The sequence below is a fragment of the Myotis nattereri genome, assembly GCF_964212035.1.
Source record: "Myotis nattereri genome assembly, chromosome: 5".
NCBI lineage: Eukaryota > Metazoa > Chordata > Mammalia > Chiroptera > Vespertilionidae > Myotis > Myotis nattereri.
Window position 1 is genome coordinate 74,808,238 of NC_138080.1, and position 24,759 is coordinate 74,832,996.

A 24,759-nucleotide genomic window follows, 5' to 3' on the forward strand; every position below is an offset into this window, starting at 1 on the left:
CAAGCACTCTGGGTTATAAATAGAGAGGAAACTGCAGACTCTCAGAGCTGGGGCTCCAAATTTCTCAGTAGCTGTCTATCTAGTCAGCACTCACTGTCTTATAAACAAGTTAAGATTAGCAAAGCCTCCATGTACAAACTTCCTCCCTTTAGAAGTGATAGAAGATTGTTTATTCACTCATTCTTTCGATTTACAATATTTACCAAACATGAAATAAAACTGAAAACAATCAGGATCCATCAAGTTCACAAATACAAAATAAAGTTCACAATGTTAACAGTTTCTTCATCAATCAGTGACTATAACTTACACAGTCCATCTGGAAATTCTGATAATAGATACAACAGGAGTGTTTGTACCTCCTTCATTCTGACTTGAGTAACTGTTTAAACTATTTGTTCACCGGTGCTCCACTATGGTCTGAATTCAAAATTTGTATGAAATCCTAATCTCCAAAGTGATGGTAGGCCTTTGGAAGGTGATTAGGTCATTAGGGCCCTGGAATTGGGATTAGTGACTTTATAAAAGAGACTCCAGAGAGCTCCCTAGCCCTCTTTTGCCATGCAGACGTCAAGAAGTTGTCAGTCTATATATAAGAAACAAAAACAAAAATCCAACCTATTATCAAGTTTAATTCCCACACATGATGCAGGGACTAAGGGTCTTACATATTCCTTAAAATAGCAAGTTAGTGCTTGAGAATGAACCCGTATCATCTGATTTCTAGCTTAATGTCTATTCTATCACATCAACTGAGGCTCTGGCTCTTATTAACCTACCCAGATCAAGGGTTTTACTTATCTGCAACTGATTTCTTTGAAGTCCAAATGGGTTGTTCTAAGACAAATGTTGGGACACTGCTATGGTCTGAAGGTTTATATTCCACCAAAAGTCCTATGTGGAAAAACTAATTCCCAAGGTTGATGGTATTAGGAGGTGGGGTCTTTTGGAAGGTGATCAAGTCACGAGGAAGAAGCCTTCATGATTGGGATTAGTGCCCTTATAAAAGAAGACCCATAGCGCTCCCTAGCCCTTTTCACCATGTGAGGAAACAGCAAGAGGTCAACAGTCTACAACCCAAAAGAGGGCCTTTATCAGAACTCGGCCATGCTGGCATCCTGATATTTGATTTCCAGCCTCCAGACTTGTGAGAAATTAATTTCTGTTGTTTACAAGTTCTTGAATCTGCGGTATTTTGTTATAGCAGTCTGAACAGACTAAGTAAGTCGTTCTTTAGGAGGAGATTTCAGCAATCACATGTTTGAAGCAAAGTCCTCTATTTTCTCATGAGCAGGTTGGGGGTAGGATTGTATTTCTTATTATAGGATTGGCTTGATTAATAAGACACACAGAATCCATGAAAGCAAACACATTTTGCTAAAAACTTTTAAGATGTCACATCCATGGTCAAGTGAAATATATAGCCATTATTCAGAGTACTAACATAAAGGTGGTTAAATGATCTGGTCCTAGTAATCAACTCTTAATTCAGCTACACTGAAAAATGTGTCTTAATCTCTCTAAATATGCTCTGAATCCAAACAAAACATGGAGCACTGCAGGAGAGCAGGGAACATAAGGTGTAATCGCAGAAGTAGCAAATGAGAAAGAGCTCCTTGCTGCATTAGTAATTTGTGAGCCTAACACGAAACAGTAGATTCTAGAGCAGTGATGGCGAACCCTTTGAGCTTGGCGTGTCAGCATTTTGAAAAACCCTAACTTAACTCTGGTGCCGTGTCACATATAGAAATTTTTTGATATTTGCAACCATAGTAAAACAAAGATGTATATTTTTGATACTTATATTATATATCTAAGTGCCATTTAACAAAGAAAAATCAACCCAAAAAATGAGTTTGCGTGTCACCTGACACGCGTCACAGGTTCGCCATCACTGTTCTAGAGTGTCATACCATGTCTACTACCTGCCACACTATCCCATAACAATAATCTAGAGCAGTGATTTTCAACCTTCTCATCTCATGGCACACATAAACTAATTACTAAAATTCTGCAGCACACCAAAAATATTTTTTTCAATCTGACAACAAAAAAAGGATATAATTTTGATTCATTCAGACTGAAAGACTATTGTGTTAGTTGTCATTTTTTTTAAGTGACAATCTGAAGGAAAAGAGGCCAGTGTCCCTAAATAAATGATCAGGTATTGCATGTTTTAAAAACTCTTGCAGCACACCTGCTTAAGAACATTGAATTAGCCCTAGCTGGTTTGGCTCAGTAGGTGGAGTGTTGGCCTGGGGACTGAAGGGTCCAGGTTTGATTCCCAGTAGGGTGCATACAGAAGGCAGCCAATCAATGATTCTCTCTCATCATTGACGTTTCTCTCTCTCTCTCTCTCTCTCCCCCCTCCCCTTTCTCTCTAAAGTATATTTTTTCTAAAAAAGAACTCTGAATTCAAGGGAAAGAAAAGATGTAAAAAAGGGTGAGCAGCTTTCGGCTTTCGGTTCGGAGGAGGCTCAGGTGCAACTTCCTTCGGTCGTCCCGAATCCGGGTTCATCCGACACCAGCTGCCTGCCTCCGCCATGCCGCCGAAGTTCGACCCCAACGAAATCAAAGTCGTCTACCTGCGGTGCACCGGCGGGGAAGTGGGCGCCACATCTGCCCTGGCCCCCAAGATCGGCCCCCTGGGCCTGTCTCCAAAAAAGGTTGATGACATCGCCAAAGCAACCGGTGATTGGAAGGGTCTGAGGATTACAGTGAAACTGACCATTCAGAACAGACAGGCCCAGATCGAAGTAGTGCCTTCTGCCTCTGCCCTGATCATCAAAGCCCTCAAAGAACCGCCAAGAGACAGAAAGAAGCAAAAAAACATTAAGCACAGTGGAAATATCACTTTTGATGAGATTGTCAGCATTGCCCGACAGATGCGTCACCGATCTTTAACTAGAGAACTCTCTGGAACCATTAAAGAGATCTTGGGGACTGCCCAATCTGTGGGGTGCAATGTTGATGGTCGCCACCCTCATGACATCATAGACGATATCAACAGTGGTGCAGTGGAATGTCCGGCTAGTTAAGAACTACAAAGGAAAATGTTTCAATTAAAGATCATTTGACAAGCAAAAAAAAAAAAAAAAAAAAAAAAGAAAAAAGAAAAAAAAAAAGGGTGAGCAAAAGGAGGCCCTCCAAATTTAAAACCATGACTCATGATGCTGCCATGGAAATCCCTCCTTCTAGGTGTCCCTTTGGGAAGAGTTAGCAGGGTTATGATGGAGAAAGAAAGGAAGATGGCCAGTAGCTCATCCTAAGCCTGAGAATATAGAAACTACCACAAACAACAAGAAAAAGGTATGATTTAGCCTACTGAGAAAACTGGAATATAGCTAAGAGAAGATAACAAGAACATCAAGTATCCATTCAAAAATAGAGAAGAAGAAATAAAAATAAAAACATTACGACAGCCCAACAATAGCCATCCACTGTGAATGCCCTCTTGAACCATAAATATATGGGTCATAGAATAGAGTTGCATCTTTTTTTTTTTTTTTTATTGATTAAGATATTACATATGTGTACCCTCTACCCCCCCGCCCCGCTCATCCCCTCACCCCCCCCCCCTGCTGTCCGTGTCCATTGGTTAGTCCTATATGCTTGCATATAAGTCCTTTGGTTGATCCTTCCCCCTTGCCCCCACCCTCCCCTACCTTCCCTCCAAGGCCCGCCAGTCCAATCAAAGCCTCTCCGTCTCTGGATCAGTCCTTGTTCATCAGTTTATGTTGTTCATTATATTCCACAAATAAGTGAGATCTTGTGGTATTTATCCGCTCTCCAGTTCCATCGATGCTGTGGCAAGTGGTAAGAGTTCCTTTTTCTTCTTCCTCTTCTTAAAGAATACCTTTCAGCATTTCATATAATGCTGGTTTGGTGGTGATGAACTCCTTTAGCTTTTCCTTATCTGTGAAGCTCTTTATCTGACCTTCAATTCTGAATGATAACTTTGCTGGATAAAGTAATCTTGGTTGTAGGTTCTTGGTATTCATCACTTTGAATATTTCTTGCCACTCTCTTCTGGCCTGCATGGTTTCTGTTGAGAAATCAGCTGACAGTCGGATGGGTACTCCCTTGTAGGTAACTGACTGTCTTTCTCTTGCTGCTTTTAAGATTCTCTCCTTATCTTTTGCTCTTGGCATTTTAATTATGATGTGTCTTGGTGTGGTCCTCTTTGGATTCCTTTTGTTTGGGGTTCTCTGCGCTTCTTGGACTTGTAGGTCCATTTCTTTCACCAGGTGGGGGAAGTTTTCTGTCATTATTTCTTCAAAAAGGTTTTCAATATCTTGCCCTCTCTCTCCTTCTGGTACCCCTATAATTCTGATGTTGGTACGCTTGAAGTTGTCCCAGAGGTTCCTTATACTATCTTCATACTTTTTGAATCTCTTTTCTTTTTTCTTTTTCGGTTGGGTATTTTTTGTTTCTTTGTGTTTCAAATCTTTGACTTGATTCTTGGGATCCTCTTGTCTGCTGTTGGATCTCTGTAAAATATTCTTTATTTCAGTCAGTGTATGCTTAATTTCTAGTTGGTCCTTTTTCATGTCCTCCATGGTCTCACTATACTCGAGGGATTCATTAAATTTATCGGCGGTTTCCATAAAATTCTTGACAAACCTTATAAACGTGGCCTTGAACTCTATATCCAGTCGTCTGTCCTCCTCCGTTTCTGACAATTGTGACCTGTTTCTCTGTCTCCGCATTTTGGCTGCTTCCCTGTGTTGATAGAGTGTCCCTGCGTGCCAGGTGTCCTGTAGGGCCCAGTAGCTCAGCCTCCCCAGTTACCTGGGGTGGACACTCTTGGTGCACTCTTGGTGCCTTGGTTGATGTAGGATCACTGGGAGGAATTGACCTCCAGGCCAATTGGCTGTGGGAAGCAGCTGTGTCTGAAGTGGGAGAATGGTCCCCCTCTGACCACTGGGTACAGTGGCTCCTGGATCTAAGGAGGTGCTAATTCAGCCCCTGCCTGAGGCCTCACAGCCGGGCCATGAAGAGGCTCAGCTGTGAAGCGATGCAAGCCGCTGCGGGGCCTTGGGCCTTCTCTTGGAAGTTCCGGGTCTGGCTGGCCCGGCTGCAGTTAGGTAATTATCAGGTTGCAAAGGGCCGGGGCATTCACATGCAAAAGCCTCTGCCGCAGCCTGGGTGGGGCGGGGTCTCAGGGAGTCAAAAGGCCGGAGAAAGAAGCAATGGCTGATTCTCCGCGCCCGGAGTCACGCCTCTCAGTGTCCCGGTAATGGCTGCAAGCACCTCTGAGGGAAATCCGCCCTCAAGTTCGCCCGCTGCCGCCTGAGAGAGCAGCCTCTCCCCGTATGTGTCCTGGGTCCCCAGAGACTTCCCAGAACCGGAGATCAGAGCAGTCGGGAGCTTGTGATTCAAAAAGACAGCCGCGTCCTCAGGTGCCACCCCATTTCCGCGCGCGCGAGCCGCCACCGTACCTCTGCACTCAGCCTCCGCAGCTCCTCTGGCTCTCAGCGTGCTTTTCTTTTCTTCTAGTTGTAGAAATTACATTCAGCCAGCGTTCCTGTTTTTCTGGACGATGTTTGCTCCGTCCTTTGGGATAATTTTCAATTGCTGTGGGAGGCGACTATTTCCCGGTGTTTATCTATGCCGCCATCTTAGTTTCTCCGAGTTGCATCTTTTTAAAAATATATATATTTTATTGATTTTTTTACAGAGAGGAAGGGAGAGGGATAGAGAGTTAGAAACATCGATGAGAGAGAAACATCGATCAGCTACCTCCTGCACACCCCCTACTGGGGATGTGCCTGCAACCAAGGTACATGCCCTTGACTGGAATCTAACCTGGGACCCTTCAGTCCGCAGGCTGACGCTCTGTCCACTGAGCCAAACCGGTTAGGGCTAGAGTTGCATCTTATTGGTCACACTACATAGTAAGGTTGCACCTGATTGGTTAATTCTTGGTACCAGAAATCCTTATACACAAGTATAGGCACCAGCTTTTTAACAGTCACTATGGAGCAAAAAGGGTAGGTAATTACTATTATTTTTTTGTAATTCAATCAAAATCATACCTTTTTCTAATCAGATGGGCTAAAAATATATTTTTTGGTGTGCGGCAGATTTTCAGTAATGAGTGTGTGTGTGTGTGTGTGTGTGTGTGTGTGTGTGTGTGTCATAAGATGAAAAAGGTTGAAAATCACTGTAACTAGACTATTTCCACTTGCCTTAATTACCCACCCTAGTCTTTGAGTATCGCTTCCAATATCCTTTTTGCTATTTCTAAATATCAAATACACCCTCCTCAAAGATCAAAGCTCTGAAATCACTGAGAAATTTGGAGACATTTAAATCTGTTGCAAGCTCAGATAGCAATACCCAAAGGAGTTTTAAAAATGTTATTACTGTAATAGAAGTGCTCTTTTTAACATTAAAAAAAAAATTTACATTAAAATTATGGTTCTGCCCTAGCTGGTTTGCTCAGCAGATAGAGCGTTGGCCTGTGGACTAAAAAAGTCCCGGGTTCAATTCCCGTCAAGGGCACATGCCCGGTTGTCGGCTCAACCCCCAGTTGGGGGCGTGCAGCAGGCAGCCAATCAATGATTCTCTCACATCATTTATGTTTTTTTCTCCCTCTCCCTTCCTTTCTGAAATCAATAAAAATATATTTTAAAAAATAAAATTATGGTTCTCATCTTTATGCAAAGCAATGTATGACAAAACTATGAAAATATTTTATAAGAATAGAAGAAATCATCTTTTTCAATCATTCTAAGCATTGTTAGAAAATACATGCAAAATCCTTAATATTTACAAAACCTTTGTTTGATGTACAGTTTATATACTAATAATTATGATAAAGAACACAACAGTAACAAAAGCTTCTGAACATCTTTAAGAATTTTGACTTGCAATACTCTAGCAAGAAAAAGTTGATGATGGTTTGCAAATGAGAAAAGAAACTGTCAAATTTCCACTGCTGTCTAAGAGAAGAAATGGCGATTCCTGATCTTTCTCTCTGAACTGCTGACAGAATAAAATAAATAAAGAAGTCCGTAAGTAGCCATAAAATCAATTCCCTACTAGATGGTTAATTATCAAATGTTTAATTAATATTAAATAAGATTTTATTTATTCAGAGCAACTACCAATATGTAGGAATTGGCCAGATACATAGCTTTTACATAATTGGTTAAATTAATTATAAACAAATGAAGATCTCTTAATAGCAACATTACCTGAAATATATCATTTAGAAAAAACACACAAACCTATTGCTTCAAGAAATACCACATGCAAGTAATATGACCAAAAATACTTCTCTAACCCAGTCTCATAGTTAATAAATGTTTTCTCTAAATTTGAATCAACTTATTTCTCCCCCCACCTTCCATGAAATGTCAAAGTCCTGATGGTACTTAGTAGGATGAGTACCTAAAATTTGCTATATAAGCCTTCACATGCAAAAATGCCACTCCTTGTTCAAAGTAATCAGTGGACAGAATTCCAAGCAGTGTGCTATTGGTCTTTCTGGTCTACTCAGGAAACCAGCATATCCAAGAGGACAACTTTCAGATACCAAAAAACTTTGGAAGAGAACACACTAAAGTTGAGACTAGAATAAGCAAGCAATTAAAAACACATAAAAGCTACACAGTCCAACTCATATAATAAAAATAAACAAAGTAGAGACAGACTCTTGGATACAGAGAACAGACTGACAATGGTTAGAGAGGAAGGGGTGGGGGGCTAGGTGAGAAGGGTAAAGGGATTAAACAACAACAATAAAAAAGAAAGATTAGTGAACACAGACAATAGTATGATGACTGCCAGAGGGAAGGAGGTGTTGGGGGAGGTAGAAGGTAAAGGAGGGAAAAATGGTGATGAATTAGACTCGATAAATAATACAATATACAAATGATGTATTATAGAACTATATACCTGAAACCTGTATAATTTTATTAACCAATGCCACCCCAATAAATTCAATTAAAAAACACCATTATATACTCTAACTCATACAAGGAGAACAAAATAGCACAAATTAAAGATACTTCAATTTAGCAATTCTAGTCCTTGAAATTTTTTCTAAAGAAACCAAGATATGGGCAAATATAACCATATACATTTAGCACCTTATTTTTCTAAAATTATAGAAAAACTAGAGAAATTTAAATGACCTAATATTGGAACTGAATAAATTATGGCAATTATTATAATGGAGTACCAGGACATTAAGAAAATGGTTACATAAATGGGTTGTGAGACTAACCAAGTTTTAATTTAGGCACATTTAAAATCGACACATATTACTTGTGCAGTAGGGCAAAAGTGTTAGCTTAAATTAATTAGTGATGGGGAAATTTATTATAAAAAATAAATTATTAAATAAAAATAAAAATGAACTTTGTATGGTCTGAACGCAGTAAAAAAATTTTGGTACTATATCATGTTATTGTTTGTTGTCAGAAGTAGAATGTACTGGGTCAGTAAAATTAGGCAAATGCGACTAAATCCTTAGAGCTGCCTTAAATTTAACACTTATTCCAGTACAAATAACTTCCTCTATAAATAATCTTTTGTTCCTAACATTAAATAAGTAAATTTCTGTTTCTGACATCCAAAAGAACTAAACATACCCTCAGGAATTTTGCTGTGATCAATCTCTAGACTGCTTTTATATTTTGGGGGATCATGACTCCTTTGAAAACTGATAAAGTACACCTGGATTTACTCTTTAAATTATCCTTACTTCTTGATTCAACTACTTTTCCATCCAAAATGAAGTTATCTACAGTTACAAAAACTAAAGATTTCTGAAGAAACAGCTTATGTTCCTTCTGGTGTTACACAAATTAATATTTCATCTACTTTTTCAATATTTGCATGTGAAATATACCTTTAACACTTGCATATGTTTCTGCAATAACACACATTAAGTATATTTGTCCCACACCTCAGGGCAGAATTGACTTTTTTCTCTTTTGAATGCCTTATAGCATTATCAATGATTCTATTACCTGAGTTTCCAGGACTCTACTCTATATTCCATTCAGCCAATAAAAAGACAAGAAAATACACAAATATGTCTAAAAAATACAGTAAGATTATTTTTTACATTATTTAAATGGAAAATAAAAACTAAAGCAAGAACAAAACTCTCACTGGTGGAGTATTTCTACTCAACTCAACAGAAGTATTTTTAAAAATTATAGATATATTTACCAGCCCCAAACTTCTAAATGTAGAGCCCAAAGTGTTGATATTACCAAAATATATGTAAAGATACTGTAATGAAAATAAGGAAGATCCACAAAACGTTCTTAAATACACTCACAGAAAGGTAACTGTTGATGTCCACATCATCAGTAATGGTTTGGCGCTCTCCTTTATAGTTAACTTTCCGAAACCTTCGTCGAGACTGCCTGGCGGGAATTTCTCTTTGGAGAATATTATCTTCATTATCTTTGGAATTCTCTACCTGAAACACATGTTCACATTCTTGATTAAATATCCAATTTTTCCATATCACTGACAGTCTATGGAGTCTTAACAAGCTCATGAGGCTTCATTCACTTCTTGCAAGAAACTGCCTCAAGAAAATGGTCTAATGCTCATGAGTTCAAAAAAGATTAAAGGTGACATCATTATAAACATCTGGAGACCACAGTTTCCTTCCAGGAAATAGTCTCTCTTGCTCACACAAACATACTCTAAGTAAAGTCATTTACCAGAAATGAAGACTGTTAACTACACCTACACATTCAATAATTATAACTTCTTTGCTAGTCTAATTACAAGCTGCCTGATCATATACATATTTTATTTAGTGAACAATCAAGGATTTTATTCCAGTGAACTTATTAGTGTTTGGTGTCCATCTTAATGTATGACAATATCTAAGAGTGAGGCTGGCATCTTTTAAGGAAGAAGGAAAAGTTAGTATGTATTGAAGGCATAAAATGGACTGGTGTGCCAATAGTTTACACAACAGCCCTGTAAGCAAGTATTGCTATCTCTAATTTATGGATGAACAAAGTAAAACCCAAAGAGATTAGTGACTTTCCAGTCTCAAAACAATGATACTTACTAAAAGTGAGTTGGAATATAGGCCTATCTCTATAACTTATGCTACGGACACAAGACCACACTGCCTGTCTAATCACAGACTAAACCATACTTTTTAAAAATTACTTTTACAAATGATATGTCCTAAAGCATATTTTATTATTAGCTTCGCATCCAATAAGTAACAATTTCAGTCTCTCCCCCTCAACTACTTTTTCTACAATGTTGTATCTTTTGCTAATATAAAAAATATCCTGGTCACCCAAGTATGAAATTTCATCAACATTTTCAACTCTTTATCTTCAATTGTTTCTTAGAATTTGTCAATTCTTTTTATAAATCACTCTCACAATATCCTTTCTTTTAAGGAAGAAGGACAGTTACTATGGTAGGCAGGTAGACAGACATGAGCAAAGCAAGGACGATGGGCCAGATATAAAAGGTCACCAGGTTGAAAAGCCCCAGGCGCCTAGCAAGGGACAAAATTAAGAAAACAAGGATCTTGCCCCCAGGATAACTTTTCCTCCCCTAGCATATTGCTGGTCATGCAGTTTAAACACCTGACCTTCTATCCCCTGGCATGTTGCTAGTAATGTGGTAACCTCCCTGTTAGAGAAGGAACAAGGGGCTGAGGAGTAGCCTCCTGGAACTCCCAGGTGGCCCCTTGCATGACCATTCCCTTAAAACACTGACTCGTAGGCATAACTTCTAGCCTTCAGATGTGTTTCAGCTCCAGGCTCAGAAAAGCAGCAAAACCAGAGGAGCCAGGCCATGGCTGAGTCAAGACCAACTGCACTGACTAATGACCCCTTGCCCTGTCACCAACCAATCAGTAGAGACAACAACCCTGAAAGGACACACCTGGAAAGCTGATGAATATTCTATTAAGATCATCCCTTGGGACCTACTCTAAAATTTTCATCCTTAAAAGCCCTTAGGACTGAGGACCCAGCATGCTTTCCCTCAGAGATACACCTTCACCTTTCCAGTCCTCTCCACTTCCCCCAGGTCCCGTCTCCTAAACTCCAAGGACCCTTTCTTTTGCTTTTGTAACTTGTTTCCTGAGCCCATTCCTTCTACAGCTCACTTATTCTACCTCTGTAACTTTGTAAATAAACTTTCTCTCATAGTTTGAATCTTGGCTCTGAATTCTTTTTTAGCCAAAACTCAAGTATTGAGGTTGCTAAAGCAAGGTCCAGCCTGACTCTACTGGACTAATACCTGGTGCTATTCTCACTGCCAACATTATTACTACTACTTACTCAAGTCTTAATCACTTCAGTCTTGATATATAGTAATAGGTGATCCTGCTGCTTCAGACATGTTCCTCTCTCATTCCATCTGGCACGGTCAGATAAATCACCTAGATAAATCACCTAGATAAATCATCATGTCAAGTCTCCTGTTCAAAATGCTACAATGGACCTCCCTAAAGTTACCAAACAAAATTTAAACTATTATATTGGTTAGTCAAAGTTACATACACTCCATCCCCAAAATGTTTTTATCACTTTATCTTATATGTGTAAGCCTGGAAAAAAACGCTCTCTTAGCTCCTCCCCACCAAAAAAACCCAAGAAACAAAACCTCTAAAATTTCCTGATGATTTCTCAGAAAGAACTGATGTCTAAGCTGCCCTGTTTTAGGTGTGAGAGTTCAAGAGTAAGTGGCCAAGTCAATGTGACTATCCATGGTCCTCATAGATTAGTAACTTATATTCTGCTAAATAACTTATTTCATCAATTTGTATTATCCTACCCATTCTATCTTCACATGCTGAACACTAGCAATCATTTAAGACACATCATCAATACTACCAGAGACATTCCTTTCCTCAGACTATGACTGGTTTATTGAGTGCACACAACCTAGACTTCTCATAAACAGAACATGCTCCCCAACAGCCTTCAGACCTTTGCATATGCTGCTGTTACTTCTGCTTAAAAACCCATTCCTCCTTTGCCAGTATCTTGTCATCCTACACAAACTTCATGACCCAGTTCAAACAACTCCTCTTCTGTCCCAGGATGGTGCTACTTCTACAGCACTAAGAATATTGACCATAATTATTAAAGGCTCCTCACAGGCTAACAAGCTCCCTAAGATAAGAACTGCGTTATAGTATATAGTAGTACTAGTGCCCAGGTGCACAGATCCATGCACATTGAAAGGAAATTAATTAGAAGTTGGCCTGTGGGGTGGGACTGGGCAAGACGAGCCAGACACGCCCTGGAGCCAACCTCCCATGGCTCCTCCCTGGCGACCCGCACCTGGGGTGGGCAGCACTGTGGCTAGAAGGGGGTCTGTGGAATGAGCAGGGTCCTTCCAACAGGTGTGGTCCTTCGGCCTGGCCTGCGGGGATGGGGCCAAAACTGGCTCTCTGACCTCCCCTGAGGGTGGATCTCGGGTGATGCACCCTGGAATCAAACTCCCACTTCTCTGGTTCTGGGGTGTGTTCCCAAGAACCCCCCCTGCCAAGTCACCACAGCTCGGCAGCTCCTGCGTTGAGTGTCTGGCCCCTGGTGGTCAGTGCACATCATACCTACCAGCCAGTTGGACAGCTGGACAGTCGCTTAGCCTTTTATATATATAGATATAGATGTTTGTTCACTTAACATTCAAAAGGTGTGCCATAATGAATATTACATTAAATTCTATTAAATTATCTCTTCCCAAATATGTCAGTCCTTAGAATATGTATAAGTTATTCAAGCAATATACAGGCAGGCAGAATTAGTTACCGAACATTACTCTTCTGAAAGGTAAAATCCAGAAGAGATAGGGAATTGATTTCCAGCTCAAGTACAAAATTGTGTGTAGTTAGCAAATATATGCTTCTTATAATTCAATTTCCTCTTCTAAAAATTGATGGGACAACCACAGTATTTCCTGAAACAATACACTAGGCCATGTACCAGAAACTTTATGTTGTCTCATTTAAGGCTCACAATGATTCTAGGACAAGCTAGTTTTAACAAGATATTACAGTCTCACAAAACAAGTAACTCACACAAGTGGGTGAGTAAGGTCTCAAAATCCAAGTATGACAAAAAAGTTCATCTCCTTCATATTGCTCTATTCCAAAGGATGAACTAGATTATCTATCTTAGGTGAAATTCTAATAGCATATGATTCTTAGATCTTTAAATATAGTAGTAAATTGAATTTAGGAAAAAAGTTTCTAAGCTCAAATTATGGGGGAAGTATCAAATGAAAGGAAAATTTGAATAATGTATAAAGGTTTAAGTGCCTTTAACAAAGCTCCTTTTAAATACATGTAAAATGTGCCCTGGCCAGTATTGCTCCATAGTTAGGGTGTTGGCATCCACACCAAAGGTCAGGTTCAATTCCCAGTGAAGGGCATCTACCTGGGTTGCAGGTTGGATCCCCTCCCTGATCAGGAAGGGTGTGAGAGGCATCCAATCAATGTGTCTCTCTCACATCGATGCTTCTCTCTCTCCTCCACCCCAATCCCTCTCTCAAAATCAATGGAAAAAATATCTTCAGGTGAGGAGTAACAAAAAGTAAGTTAAAAGTTAATTAATTAGCCCTGACCAAACGGTTTGGCTCAGTGGATAGAGAGTTGGCCTGTGGACTGAAAGGTCCCAGGTTCAATTCCGGCCAAGGGCATGTACCTTGGTTGCAGGCACATCCCCAGTAGGAGGTGTGCAGGAGGCAGCTGATGGATGTTTCTCTCTCATCGATGTTTGGGGTGGGAATGGGCAGGACAGGCCAGACACGCCCTGGAGCCAACCTTCCGTGGCTCCTCCCCAGCGACCCGCACCTGGGGTGGGCGGCACTGTGGCTAGAAGGGGGTCATAAATAAAATATATATTTTTAAAAAGTTAATTATTTAATTAACATGCAAGCAAATGTGAAACTTTAAAAAAATAAAACTTTGCAAATGCATACTGAAGTGGCATAAAGTAAAAAAAACACAACAAAGACCAAGAATAAAGTGAAACCAAGAATATCCTGAGGTAGGCTACCAACAAAGCCTCTGATCTACCAGATAATTTCTCAACTCTAGAGACTACACTTTCCACTTTGAGAGTTGTAGGGAGCAAGAGAGGCAGGAAATAAAATAGAAAAGCCACCAAAGATGGGAAATCCAATAGGAGACTTACTCAGAAAACTTATCCCAAACAGCAACAACCTTATTGTAAAGGTTAAGCACAGTGTAAGTCCTGCCTGCAGGGTACAAGAAGAAAACTTGCTTGGTACTGAGATAAGAGGGAGGAAAAGTAACCAAACAAAAACATTTCCTCTGAGAATTCAGAACATAAGCCATTCCTCATGCAGGTCTGTTGTTCAAATTCACAACACCTTAAGCACATAAGTAAATTTAAAGAAGTTCAAAATTAACAATGTACATAAGCAACTGACAACAAATCTAAAACCTCTTTGCAAGAATGCAACTGTAATCCAAACCTCAAAAAATTCCCATACCTACAGTTCAAGACATATAAACACAGGTCAAAACACACACAAAAACAACCAAAAAACAAAATCCCTAACTATAATAAAACTCAAACATGTGAGCAAACAAGACATGATGAAAAATAATAGAAAATGGACAGCAGCTCAGCCAGTGTGGCTCAGTGGTTGAGCACTGATCTATGAACCAGGAGGTCACAGTTTGATTCCTGGTCAGGACACCTGCCCAGGTTGCAGGCTTGATCCCCAGTAGAGGGCGTGCAAGAGGCAGCCAATGGATGATTTTCATCATTAATGTTTCTTTCTCTCCTTCCCTCTCCTGTACCCGCTCTCTGAAAGCAATTTAAAAAAATATATCTAGAATAAAAGTGTAATATGCAAATTGACCAAACGACCGAACAGCAGAGCAACCGTACGGGCAACCACGCTGACACCCACTCATGCCAAGCCAGCCAAGGCAGGTGCAATGAGATTGGTTGGGTGCTGGGCCATCATCAACCCATGATCACCCTGCAGAGGGAGGCCCAGGCCACTGGCCGGCAGGATGATCGATCAATCGGGGGGAAGGGGGGGGCGCCAGGGGGCTCCACGATCGCCCCAAAGAGGGAGGCCCAGGCTACCCAGTGGTGGCACTGCAGTGGGTGGGCGATCCATCACAGAGCCCTGGCCAGGTGGGCAGGACCTACCTCTTTGGGGCAATTGATGGCAGAGCCCCACAATCAATCACCCCAAAGAGGGAGGCCTAGGCTACCAGGTGGCGACACTGGTGTGGGTAGGCGGGGGCCACTCTGTGGGGGTGATCCATCGTGGAGCCCAGCCAGATTGGGGTGATTGATCACAGGGCTCCTGGACTGTGAAAGGGCACAGGCTGGGCTGAGGGACGCCCCCTCCCTGAGTGCACAAATTTTGTGCACCAGGCCTCTAGTAAGTATGTGTGTGTGTGTGTGTATGTGTGTGTGTGTGTGTATCTATATATCTATATCTATATCTATATCTATATCTATATCTATATATATATATATATATATATATAGAGAGAGAGAGAGAGAGAGAGAGAGAGACAGCAGAATCATACTTGCAAGCACTTTAATGTATAGGAAGTATCAGAAAATACACAGCTATAATCTGAAAAACACTTTCAAAGGTAAACTTGAAAATGAGCCAGAAGTTATAAATAACAAAGCAGTTGAGAATTGACCAGGACCAAAAAAAAAAAAAAAAATTCTTCCCCAAGTGTTTGTCCTCTCTCCTCACTACCAGGCTAACAAGCAGTGAGTAACAAGGGGGACAAGGATATCCTTCCCGAAACAAAAAAACACAGTCTGTAGCAGTCAGAAAAAGATGAATATAAGAAAGAAATCATAAGAGATATAGAGGTTGAGTTGAAAAGATTAAACACGTATCTAAACAAATTTCAAGAAGGTGATAACAGAAAGAGGAATGAGACATATCAAGAAAAAAATGACTTTTTCTATTAAAAAAAAAAAAAAAGCCCAAAGTAGCCCAACAAATCCAAAGCAGGATAGCTAGAAATTACAACTATAATTCACACAATAAAGATAAACAGCAGACTTTTATTGAGGCCAGAGGAAAAATATAGATCAGCTGTAAAGGAAAGGTAATTAGAATAATCACAGGCATCTCAAAAAACAATGGATGCCAGTAAATAGAATATATTGAGTGTGCTGAAAAACATTCTTCTCCTAAAATTGCATTCATAGCAAAACCAACTTCAAGAAGGATGCAAAGTAAAGCTATTTTCAGAAAAAAACAACACACACACACAAAAACCACCCAGCTGAGATGTTTACCAACAAAACACCTTTATAAAGAAAAATTTAAAGGGGATACCTCAGATGTAACACATGTGCACATAAGTAATGTTCCAGAGGTGAGAATATTTAAAACCAAAAAATTCTAAGTACATTATCAAATATTTGTATAAGTACTTTATGCAAATAATGATTGCATAAAACAATACAATAAGGAAAAATTATAGAAGAAATAAGTAGCACTAAAATACTGGACAACTGCAATTACATTTGGATACAGTCGCCAGCATTAAACATTTATTATAAGTTCGCTACTTATTAACTTTGGTTATTTTTAAGTAGGCATATAAAAATAGCTAGAGCCGCCAAAACCGGTTTGGCTCAGTGGATAGAGCATTGGCCTGCGGACTGAAAGTTCCCAGGTTCGATTCCGGTCAAGGGCATGTACCTTGGTTGCGGGCACATCCCCAGTAGAAGATGTGCAGGAGGCAGCTGATCGATGTTTCTCTCTCATCGATGTTTCTAACTCTCTATCTATCTCTCTCCCTTCCACTCTGTAAAAAATCAATAAAATACATTTAAAAAAAAAAATAGCTAGAGCCTGGCCAGTGTCACTCAATGGTTGAGCATGGACCTATGAACCAGGAGATCATGATTTGACTTGTGGTCAGGGCACATGCCCAGGTTTGGGCTCGATCCCCAGTGGGGTCATGCGGGAGGCAGCCGATCAATGATTTTCTCTCATCACTGATGTTTCTATCTCTCCCTTCCTCTCCCTTCCTTTCTGAAATCTATAAAAATATATTTTTAAAAAACAAAACAAATCAAAAAATGAATAAAAATAGCTAGAAGTAGCTTAAAAAAATAGACCAAACACAATGGCAGGAAGGGTACTTACTATAAAATAAAATAAAAACAAGAGGAAAAAAAACCCTCCAAAAAATCCACGAGCACATAAAGTTAACCCAGCCTGTCAACAATCACAATGAAGGTACATGGAAGTCGTTCCAGGTTAAAAAAAATGACACAAAACCAATCTTACACCAAATGCAGAAAAAAAGGGCAACAGTCCCCAAATATTAAGGCTCACAGCATCCTGATACAAAAATATAACAAAAGAGAACTAGGAATTAAAAGCATAGGCTAACATCTCAATAAGAAATAATGAATGTAAGAATCCTAGACTCCATTTTCAAATTGGGCCCAGAAATGGAAAAAAAAAAAAAAAGATAAATAGCTCAAGTCAAGCTTTTATTGGGAATGCAAGGGTAGTTAATATTAGAAAATCTATTAATGTAAATTATATGAAGAGACAAAGGAGGAAAGAGGCATAGATCAATGTGAAAAATGCAGAAAAAAGTTTTTGATAAACTTTTAGCAACATTTTTTGATACTCAAGATGCCTTTTGATGGACTGACTCTATAAACTTTTGACAAAATTGCAATAGTTTTGGTACTTCTTTGCTTTCTGACACAGAAATCCCAGTAAAATAATGATCTACTCCACATGTGATGTAATGCATTGTTTCATGAACGATTATATCCTTTTAGTGGAGGAATGGTATTTACTCACCATAATCTGGGTTCTTTAACCTCTAGGAATAGTTAAAACTACTTGGTGGGCACTTCTTCCAAGCTTTTAAAATGAAAAACCCGGGGGATAACATTTTTTCATAAAGTAAACCAACTTGGAATATATATATTTTTAAAGTCTTATGTCGATACTGACATTTCCTATTCAAATTCTGAACTAGAATTGTTACTTATATATTTGATTTTGTATTAACTCTTTAATGTTAGAAAAAAAAGTTGACTCCTAATGACAGTAACATATTTTCCTTATAAAAGGTAGAGGAAATCCATTCACATTTATTGGTATGACAAACAATTATCAAATTTATAACATTTTAGAATTATGTGTATTTGGCTATATTTATTTCTCTGAAATGTATATTCCTTGCTTTCAAATTAAAAGGTTTTTTTGGTACTTAGGAAGACCTACATATTTTTTAGTACTTCAACCTTTTCTGTAACCTTTTTCTCATGCAATTTAAAAAAATTTTTTGATTAATTTTAGAGGGGGAGAAGGAAATGGAGAGGGGAGGGAAGAGAGAGAGAGAAATCGATTTGTTGGTCCACTTATTTATGCATTCATTGTTTGATTTTTGTAAGTGTCCTGACCAGAGATCAAACCCACAACCTTAGCTTATCAGGACCTTGGCATATCAGACCAATGCTCTAACCAACTGAGCTACCCAGCCAGGGTTTGCAATTTTTTATTGAGATATAATTCACACACCATAAAATTCAACCTTTTAAAGTGTATAATTCAGTGGCTTTTTAGTACTTACAAAGCTGTACAACTAGTATCATTATCTAGTTCCAAAACATTTTCACCATCCACCACCAAAAAACCTCATACCCATTAGCATTTACTTTTTGTCCCTAGGGATTTCCCTATTCTGGATGTTTCATAAATATGGGATCATACCATATGTGGCTTTTTGTGTCTGGCTTATTTAGAAGAATGTTTTCTAAGTTCATGATGAAATATATATCAACTAGAGGCTCGGTGCACAAAAATTTGTGCACTCGGGGGGGGGGTGGGGGAGGGGGTGTCCCTCAGCCCAGCCTGTGCCCTCTCGCAGTCTTGGACCCCTCGGGAGATAACGACCTGCTGGCTTAGGCCTGCTCCAGGGTGGCAGAGGGCAGGCCTAATCCCTAGGTGCAGCCCCTGGTCGGGCTCAGAGCAGGGCCGATTGGGGAATTGGGCGGCGCCCCCTGTCATGCACAGAGCAGGGCAGATTGGGAGGTTGCGATGCCACCCTCAGTCACGCTCAGGGTAGGGCCGATTGGGGGGTTGGGGCACTGCCCCGTCACACTCAAGGCAGGGTCAATGGGGAGGTTGCGGTGCCACCCCGTCACGCACAGAGCAGGGCCAATCAGGGGGTTGGGGCGCCACCCTCTATCACCCACAGAGCAGGGCCGATCAGGGGGTTGGGGCGCCGCCACTCTCACACTTAGGACAGGGCCGATGGGGAGGTTATGGCCTACCCCGTCACACACAGAGCAGGGCCCGTGTGGTGGTGGGGTGGGGTTGGGGCGCCGCACTCTGTCACACACAGAGCCGCAGGGCAATCAGGAGGTTGGGGAGCTCCCCCCTATCAGGCACAGAGCAGGGCCCATCAGGGGGTTGGGGCGCCTTCCCCTGTCAGGAACAGAGCAGGGCCAATAGGGAGGTTGTGGCCCCGCCCCCTGTCACACACAGAGCCGCAGGGCGATCAGGGGGTTTGGGCGCTGCCCCCTGTCACGCTGATCCCGGTGCCGGGAGGCCTCTCGGCTCCGCTGATCCCGGTGCTGGGAGGCATATTACCCTTTTACTATATAGAATAGAGGCCTGGTGCATGGGTGGGGGCTGGCTGGTTTGCCCTGAAGGGTGTACCGGATCAGGGTGGGGGTCCCCACTGGGGTGCCTGGCCAGCCTGGATGAGGGAATGATGGCTGTTTGCATCTGGTCACACACCCTTCAGGGTGGGGGTCCCCAGTCGGGTGCCTGGCCAGTCTGGGTGAGGGACTGAGGGCTGTTTTCAGGCTGGGACTGAAGCTCCCAACTGATCCTTTCTTTCTTTTTTTTTTTTTTTATTCTGGGCCAGCTTTAGCTCTGAGGCTCCAGTTCTTAGGCCTCCGCTCCTGAAAGCAGGTATCTGGTTTGTTTAGGTTCTACAATCGAAACTCGGTATCAACTCCAGGTCTGAGATCCCGGCTAGCTGAAAGCTGGTTTCTGGGGTTTTGTTTAGCTTCTATTTTTGTAACTATGTTTTCAAACTGCCAGCTCAGAGGCCTGCAGCGGGAGGCGGGGAACGTTGGAGTCCTCCCGTCACTGAAGCAAGCAAGCCTCATGTTAGTTTCAAGCTGCATGGCTGCCTGCTGCCATCTTGGCTGTCAGTTAATTTGCATATCTCACTGATTAGCCAATGGGAAGGGTAGCGGTCGTACGCCAATTACCATGTTTCTCTTTTATTAGATAGGATACTTGACTGGTTTTTATTGCAAACAATTTCCCATTACATGGACCTACTAGAGGCCCAATGCATGAAATTAGTCTAAGGGGCTCGGCTGTCGCAGCCCAGGCTGCCTTGTGGCCCCGCCCACTGGTCATTTTGAAAGGTCATCCAGAAGGTCGTTCTACTGTCCAGTCTAATTAGCATACTAGCTCTTTATAATATAGGATAACATTTTGCTTATTCATTTATCAAGTTGATGGACATTGGTTTGTTTCCACCTTTTATCTATTATGAATAATGTTATGAACAGTAGTGAACAAGACTTTATGTTTTATGTTTTCAATTCCCTTGGGTATATACTTAATGAGTAAAATTGATGGGTCACCTGGCAACGCTATTTTTAACTGTTTGAGGAACTACCAAATTGTTTTCCAAAGTAGCCTTACCATTTTATATTTCCACCAGCAATGTATGAGTGCTTTAATTTCTCTATACCAGATTCTCAACCTTTTTCATATCATGGCACACATAAACTAATTACTAAAATTCTGTAGCACATCAAAAAGTATATCTTTTGCCAATCTAACAAAAAATAGGTTTAATTTTTATTTATATAACTAGAGGCCCAGTGCACGAATTCATGCATGGATAGGCTCCGGCTGGTCTGGGGGAGGGGCCACGGGCGGTTGGCAGCCCTGCCCCCTGGTCGAACTCCTGGTCGAGGGGACAATTTGCATATTAGCCTTTTATTATATAAGATAATAATAATAATAATAATAATAATTGCTCTTACCCTTTTGGCTCCAAAGTGACTTTTTAAAAACATCAGGTGCCTATACTTGTATGTAAGGATTTCTGGTACTAACAACCAATCAGACACAACCTTATTTTACGACATGACCAATAAGATGTAACTCTATTATATAACCTATATATTTATGGTTCAACACAAAGCACTTGTGTTGGCTCTTGTAAATTTTTTTCATTTTTAATCTAAGGGAAAAGAAGTTAGTGCCCCTGACTAAATAGTCAGGTACTGCATATTTTACAAATTCTTGTGGCACATGGTTGAAAAGCACTGCTCTATACCATTGGCAATGCCTGTTTTCTTATTACCCTTTTACTATCTGTTGGGAAAGACAGTCTTTCTTGTGCTTCTACACATTTTGCTAGGTGTGCCAAAAATCCTAAATCCTAAATGCTCATTCACTTAACCATTTCTCAGAGTTGTATTGCAGCAAGCAATCCTGAAGGATAAGGTAATATTTCCGGCTGGAGTAAGAGCAGGCTTGCCTACTATAAAACCAGTATATTCCTCAAGCTCAGTGTTTCTTAGCTGCAATGCAAACCTACTATGTGTTTGGCATCCATGTGGGCCATCCAGCATTAACGCCATGGGACTTGGGGAACAAAGGGAACCTATAGAAATATGCCAATCATTATTCTGTTTGTTACACCATGAGTCATAAAGTCTTTTGTTTCTGACCCAAGTGTCTTGAGCCAGAAACCCATCTATATATATAAATGGCTAATACACTAAGTGTCCCTCCCACCATCTGACCAGTTGCTATGACGCACACTGATAACTAGGGGGCAGACGCTTAACACAGGAGCTGCGAAGCTGCAGTGACTTGGCAGTGGCAGTTCTCGGGTGATGCACCCCGAAACCAGAGAGGAGGGAGCCGATTCCTTCCAGGGCCATGCAATTCCACCTTCGGCTGTGAGTTGTTGCTGGGACACTGTCAGCCCTGAATCTGGTTTACTGCACACTTGTGTTTGTGTTCCACACCCTGTATGACAGCAACTTTGCAGAGTGCCCTCTCGCATTCCAGGAGCCCTTGGGGGATGTCGGAGGGCCAGTTTGGGCCTGATCCCTGCAGGCCAAGCCAAGGGACCCCACTCACTCTGTAGACTCTGGGGAGAGACCCCGGGAGCTTGGCTCCAGGTCATGTCCAGCCCGTCTCACCCAGTCCCACCCCGCTGGCCACCACCTAATTAATTTCCTTTCAATGTGCACGAATCCCTGCACCGGGTCACTAGTGAAATAATAAACAGGTTGTAAATACAGGAAAATCAAATCCCAGACCTGATATTCTCTAATTTAGCGGCTTTTCCTGGCATTTCAACTCTTTCACCTATTCTTTATGCAATGCACAAAATAATCAATGAAAATTCTTTTTTCCTATTTCACTCCTTTCCTCCCTTTTTTAGTTGTCTTATTTCTACTTTATCACAACATGTAACATGTACAACAGTCTTTCCCTCACATTCCTCCCTAACTTATTTTTAGTCTTTTAGCAGGTTTATATATTTTAAGTGCTCATCATCACTTCTTTTGCTAAGGTTTTCCCACTTATTTCTTAGTTGGATAAAACATCCTCTGGTAGATTCCTTAAAAATAGTTTATGGGTGCATTATTTCCTAAGTTCTTATATGCTGAAAGCTACTTTTCCATAACCTACATATCTGAAAAGCTGTGGCTGGATACAAAAATCCTTGAGTCACATTTTGTTTTTGTTGTTTTTTAAAGGCTGCTCCATTGTTGCCTAGCTTTGGTTACCTAAGTGGATTTTAAAAATGTCGAATTTTAATTCTTTTGCCTTTGCAAGTTATATAACATTTGGCCTAGAAACAATGAGGATTTTTTTATCTTTGAAATCTAACAGTTTGAATTTCCACTATTTTGTCTAATACTTGTTTTTTTCCAGCTTTGCGATGTGACAGATGTATAATATTGTATAAGTTTAAGATGATGTGATTTGACACATTTATATATGCAAAAGAATTACCATCATATATTTAGCTAACACCACAATCATGTCACATAATCACCATTTCACTTTTGTGGTGAGAATGTTTAAGGTATCTCTCAGTATCTTTCAAGAATATAATACAGTGTATCTAACACTTTTTACTTCATTCTTTGTACAATTTTATTCACTTGGTTCTTTCCCTGCCTTTCAATGTACCTTATTAAATTTTCATTTGAATAGACTCTCCCTGGGGCACCTTGTAATTTATTTGTTTCTAATATATATTCATACTCTTTTTACTCCATTTTCTTTTTGCCCACTTTCTTTGCTTGGTTTTAAAATTTCTGATTCTACATGATTTTTTAATACCCTCAAATGCTTGATTGAATATATGTTGCTCTGTCTGGAGTGTCATCACAGTTTTCATCTTCGTGGTTATTTTTCTGGGGGTGGGGAGGAATTTCCCACAGTTGATATGTAATTAATATCATTTTCTTATATTTTTGTAACAGCTATATATGGATTTATTAATTTTCCCTTTTACCTTTTTGTGGTACTAGGATGTTTTTATAAAATTCCTAGTTTAATAGGTTCCCTCCTTTGTCAAATATTTTGAAGTCCAGGTATTTTAGAATACATTTTTCCTGTTTAGCTGGTGGGAGGGGTAAAGACCTTGATTTTGTGTTCACTTTGTTTTATAGTGAGACTATCCCTAAAACTTTGTTTTTGACCCAAGTGTCTTGAGCCAGAACTCTGAGATTATCCCCATAACTCTGAGACTATCCCTAAAACTTCCCCATGTACTTTTCTTCTTCAGCACTTCATTGCCAAAAAACACTTTTTTCCTTTTATCTTTTGTCTTAACCCTGAGTCTATATGCACTTAGAATACTTCTGCAAATTACTCATAATTTAAAATAACTTCTCTACACATGCACACATACATTTAATTTTAAACTTAATGAGATAGTCAGTCTTTCTGGTAGTGCAGGTCAACTTGAAATCCATTTGCTAGCTTTCATCTTCTGTTTTGTGCAGTTCTGCTTAGTTAGCCTTTGCTCATCACAGAGCCTTGCTGAGAGTTAGGAGTAGAGACGGGAGTGTGAAAGATCACATGCTAGGAATTAGTGGTTTCTATTTTATTTATAATTATTTTCGAATACTTCCATTTGACCCAGTGATCCCACGTCTGGGAATATATCCCAAGAAACGAGAAACACCAATCAGAAAGGATACATGCACCCCTATATTCATAGCATCACAATTTACAATAGCTAAAATTTGGAATTAGCCAAAGGGCCCATCAGCAGATGAGTGGATTAAAAAACTTTGGCACATCTACACAATGGAATACTATGCTGCAGTAAAAAGGAACTCTTACCATTTGCAACAGCATGGATGGAGCTGGAGAGCATTATGCTAAGTGAAATAAGTCAGTCAGAGAAAGATAAATATCACATTGTAGATTATAATGAACAACATAAACTGATGAACAAAAACAGATCTAGAGACAGAGAAGCATCGATCAGATGTTCAAACCTCAGAGGGAAGGTAGGGGAGGGTGGTGGTAAAGAAGATCAACCAAAGGACTTGTACGCATGCATATAAGCATAAACGATGGACGCAGACAATAGGGGGTGAGGGCAGGACTGGGGGGATGAGGGGACAATGGGGGGATTAGGACACATTTGTAATACCTTAATCAATAAAATACATAATAAAAAAAAGAAGGACAGGTAAAGTTGTTACTATTTTCTCTGAC

The 24,759-nt window shown here is 40.3% G+C and overlaps 2 protein-coding genes across 9 annotated transcripts in view; one reads left to right on the forward strand and one right to left on the reverse strand.

The window, feature by feature from the left end:
• RAPGEF6 (Rap guanine nucleotide exchange factor 6) overlaps nucleotides 1-24,759 on the reverse strand; it is a 191,557-nt gene that overhangs the window by 111,909 nt on the left and 54,889 nt on the right. For all 8 annotated transcript variants that reach the window (XM_081092606.1, XM_081092608.1, XM_081092604.1 and 5 more), the window contains exon 6: nucleotides 9,302-9,445. In XM_081092606.1, coding sequence (XP_080948732.1) covers nucleotides 9,302-9,445 — 144 coding nt within the window. The remainder of the gene's footprint in view (nucleotides 1-9,301; nucleotides 9,446-24,759) is intronic.
• Nucleotides 1,301-3,107, forward strand: LOC308519975 (large ribosomal subunit protein uL11-like). Its single transcript, XM_081092353.1, has 2 exons — nucleotides 1,301-1,668; nucleotides 1,961-3,107. The coding sequence occupies exon 2, from the start codon at nucleotides 2,544-2,546 to the stop codon at nucleotides 3,036-3,038; it is 495 nt and encodes a 164-aa protein (XP_080948479.1). The 5' UTR covers nucleotides 1,301-1,668; nucleotides 1,961-2,543; the 3' UTR covers nucleotides 3,039-3,107.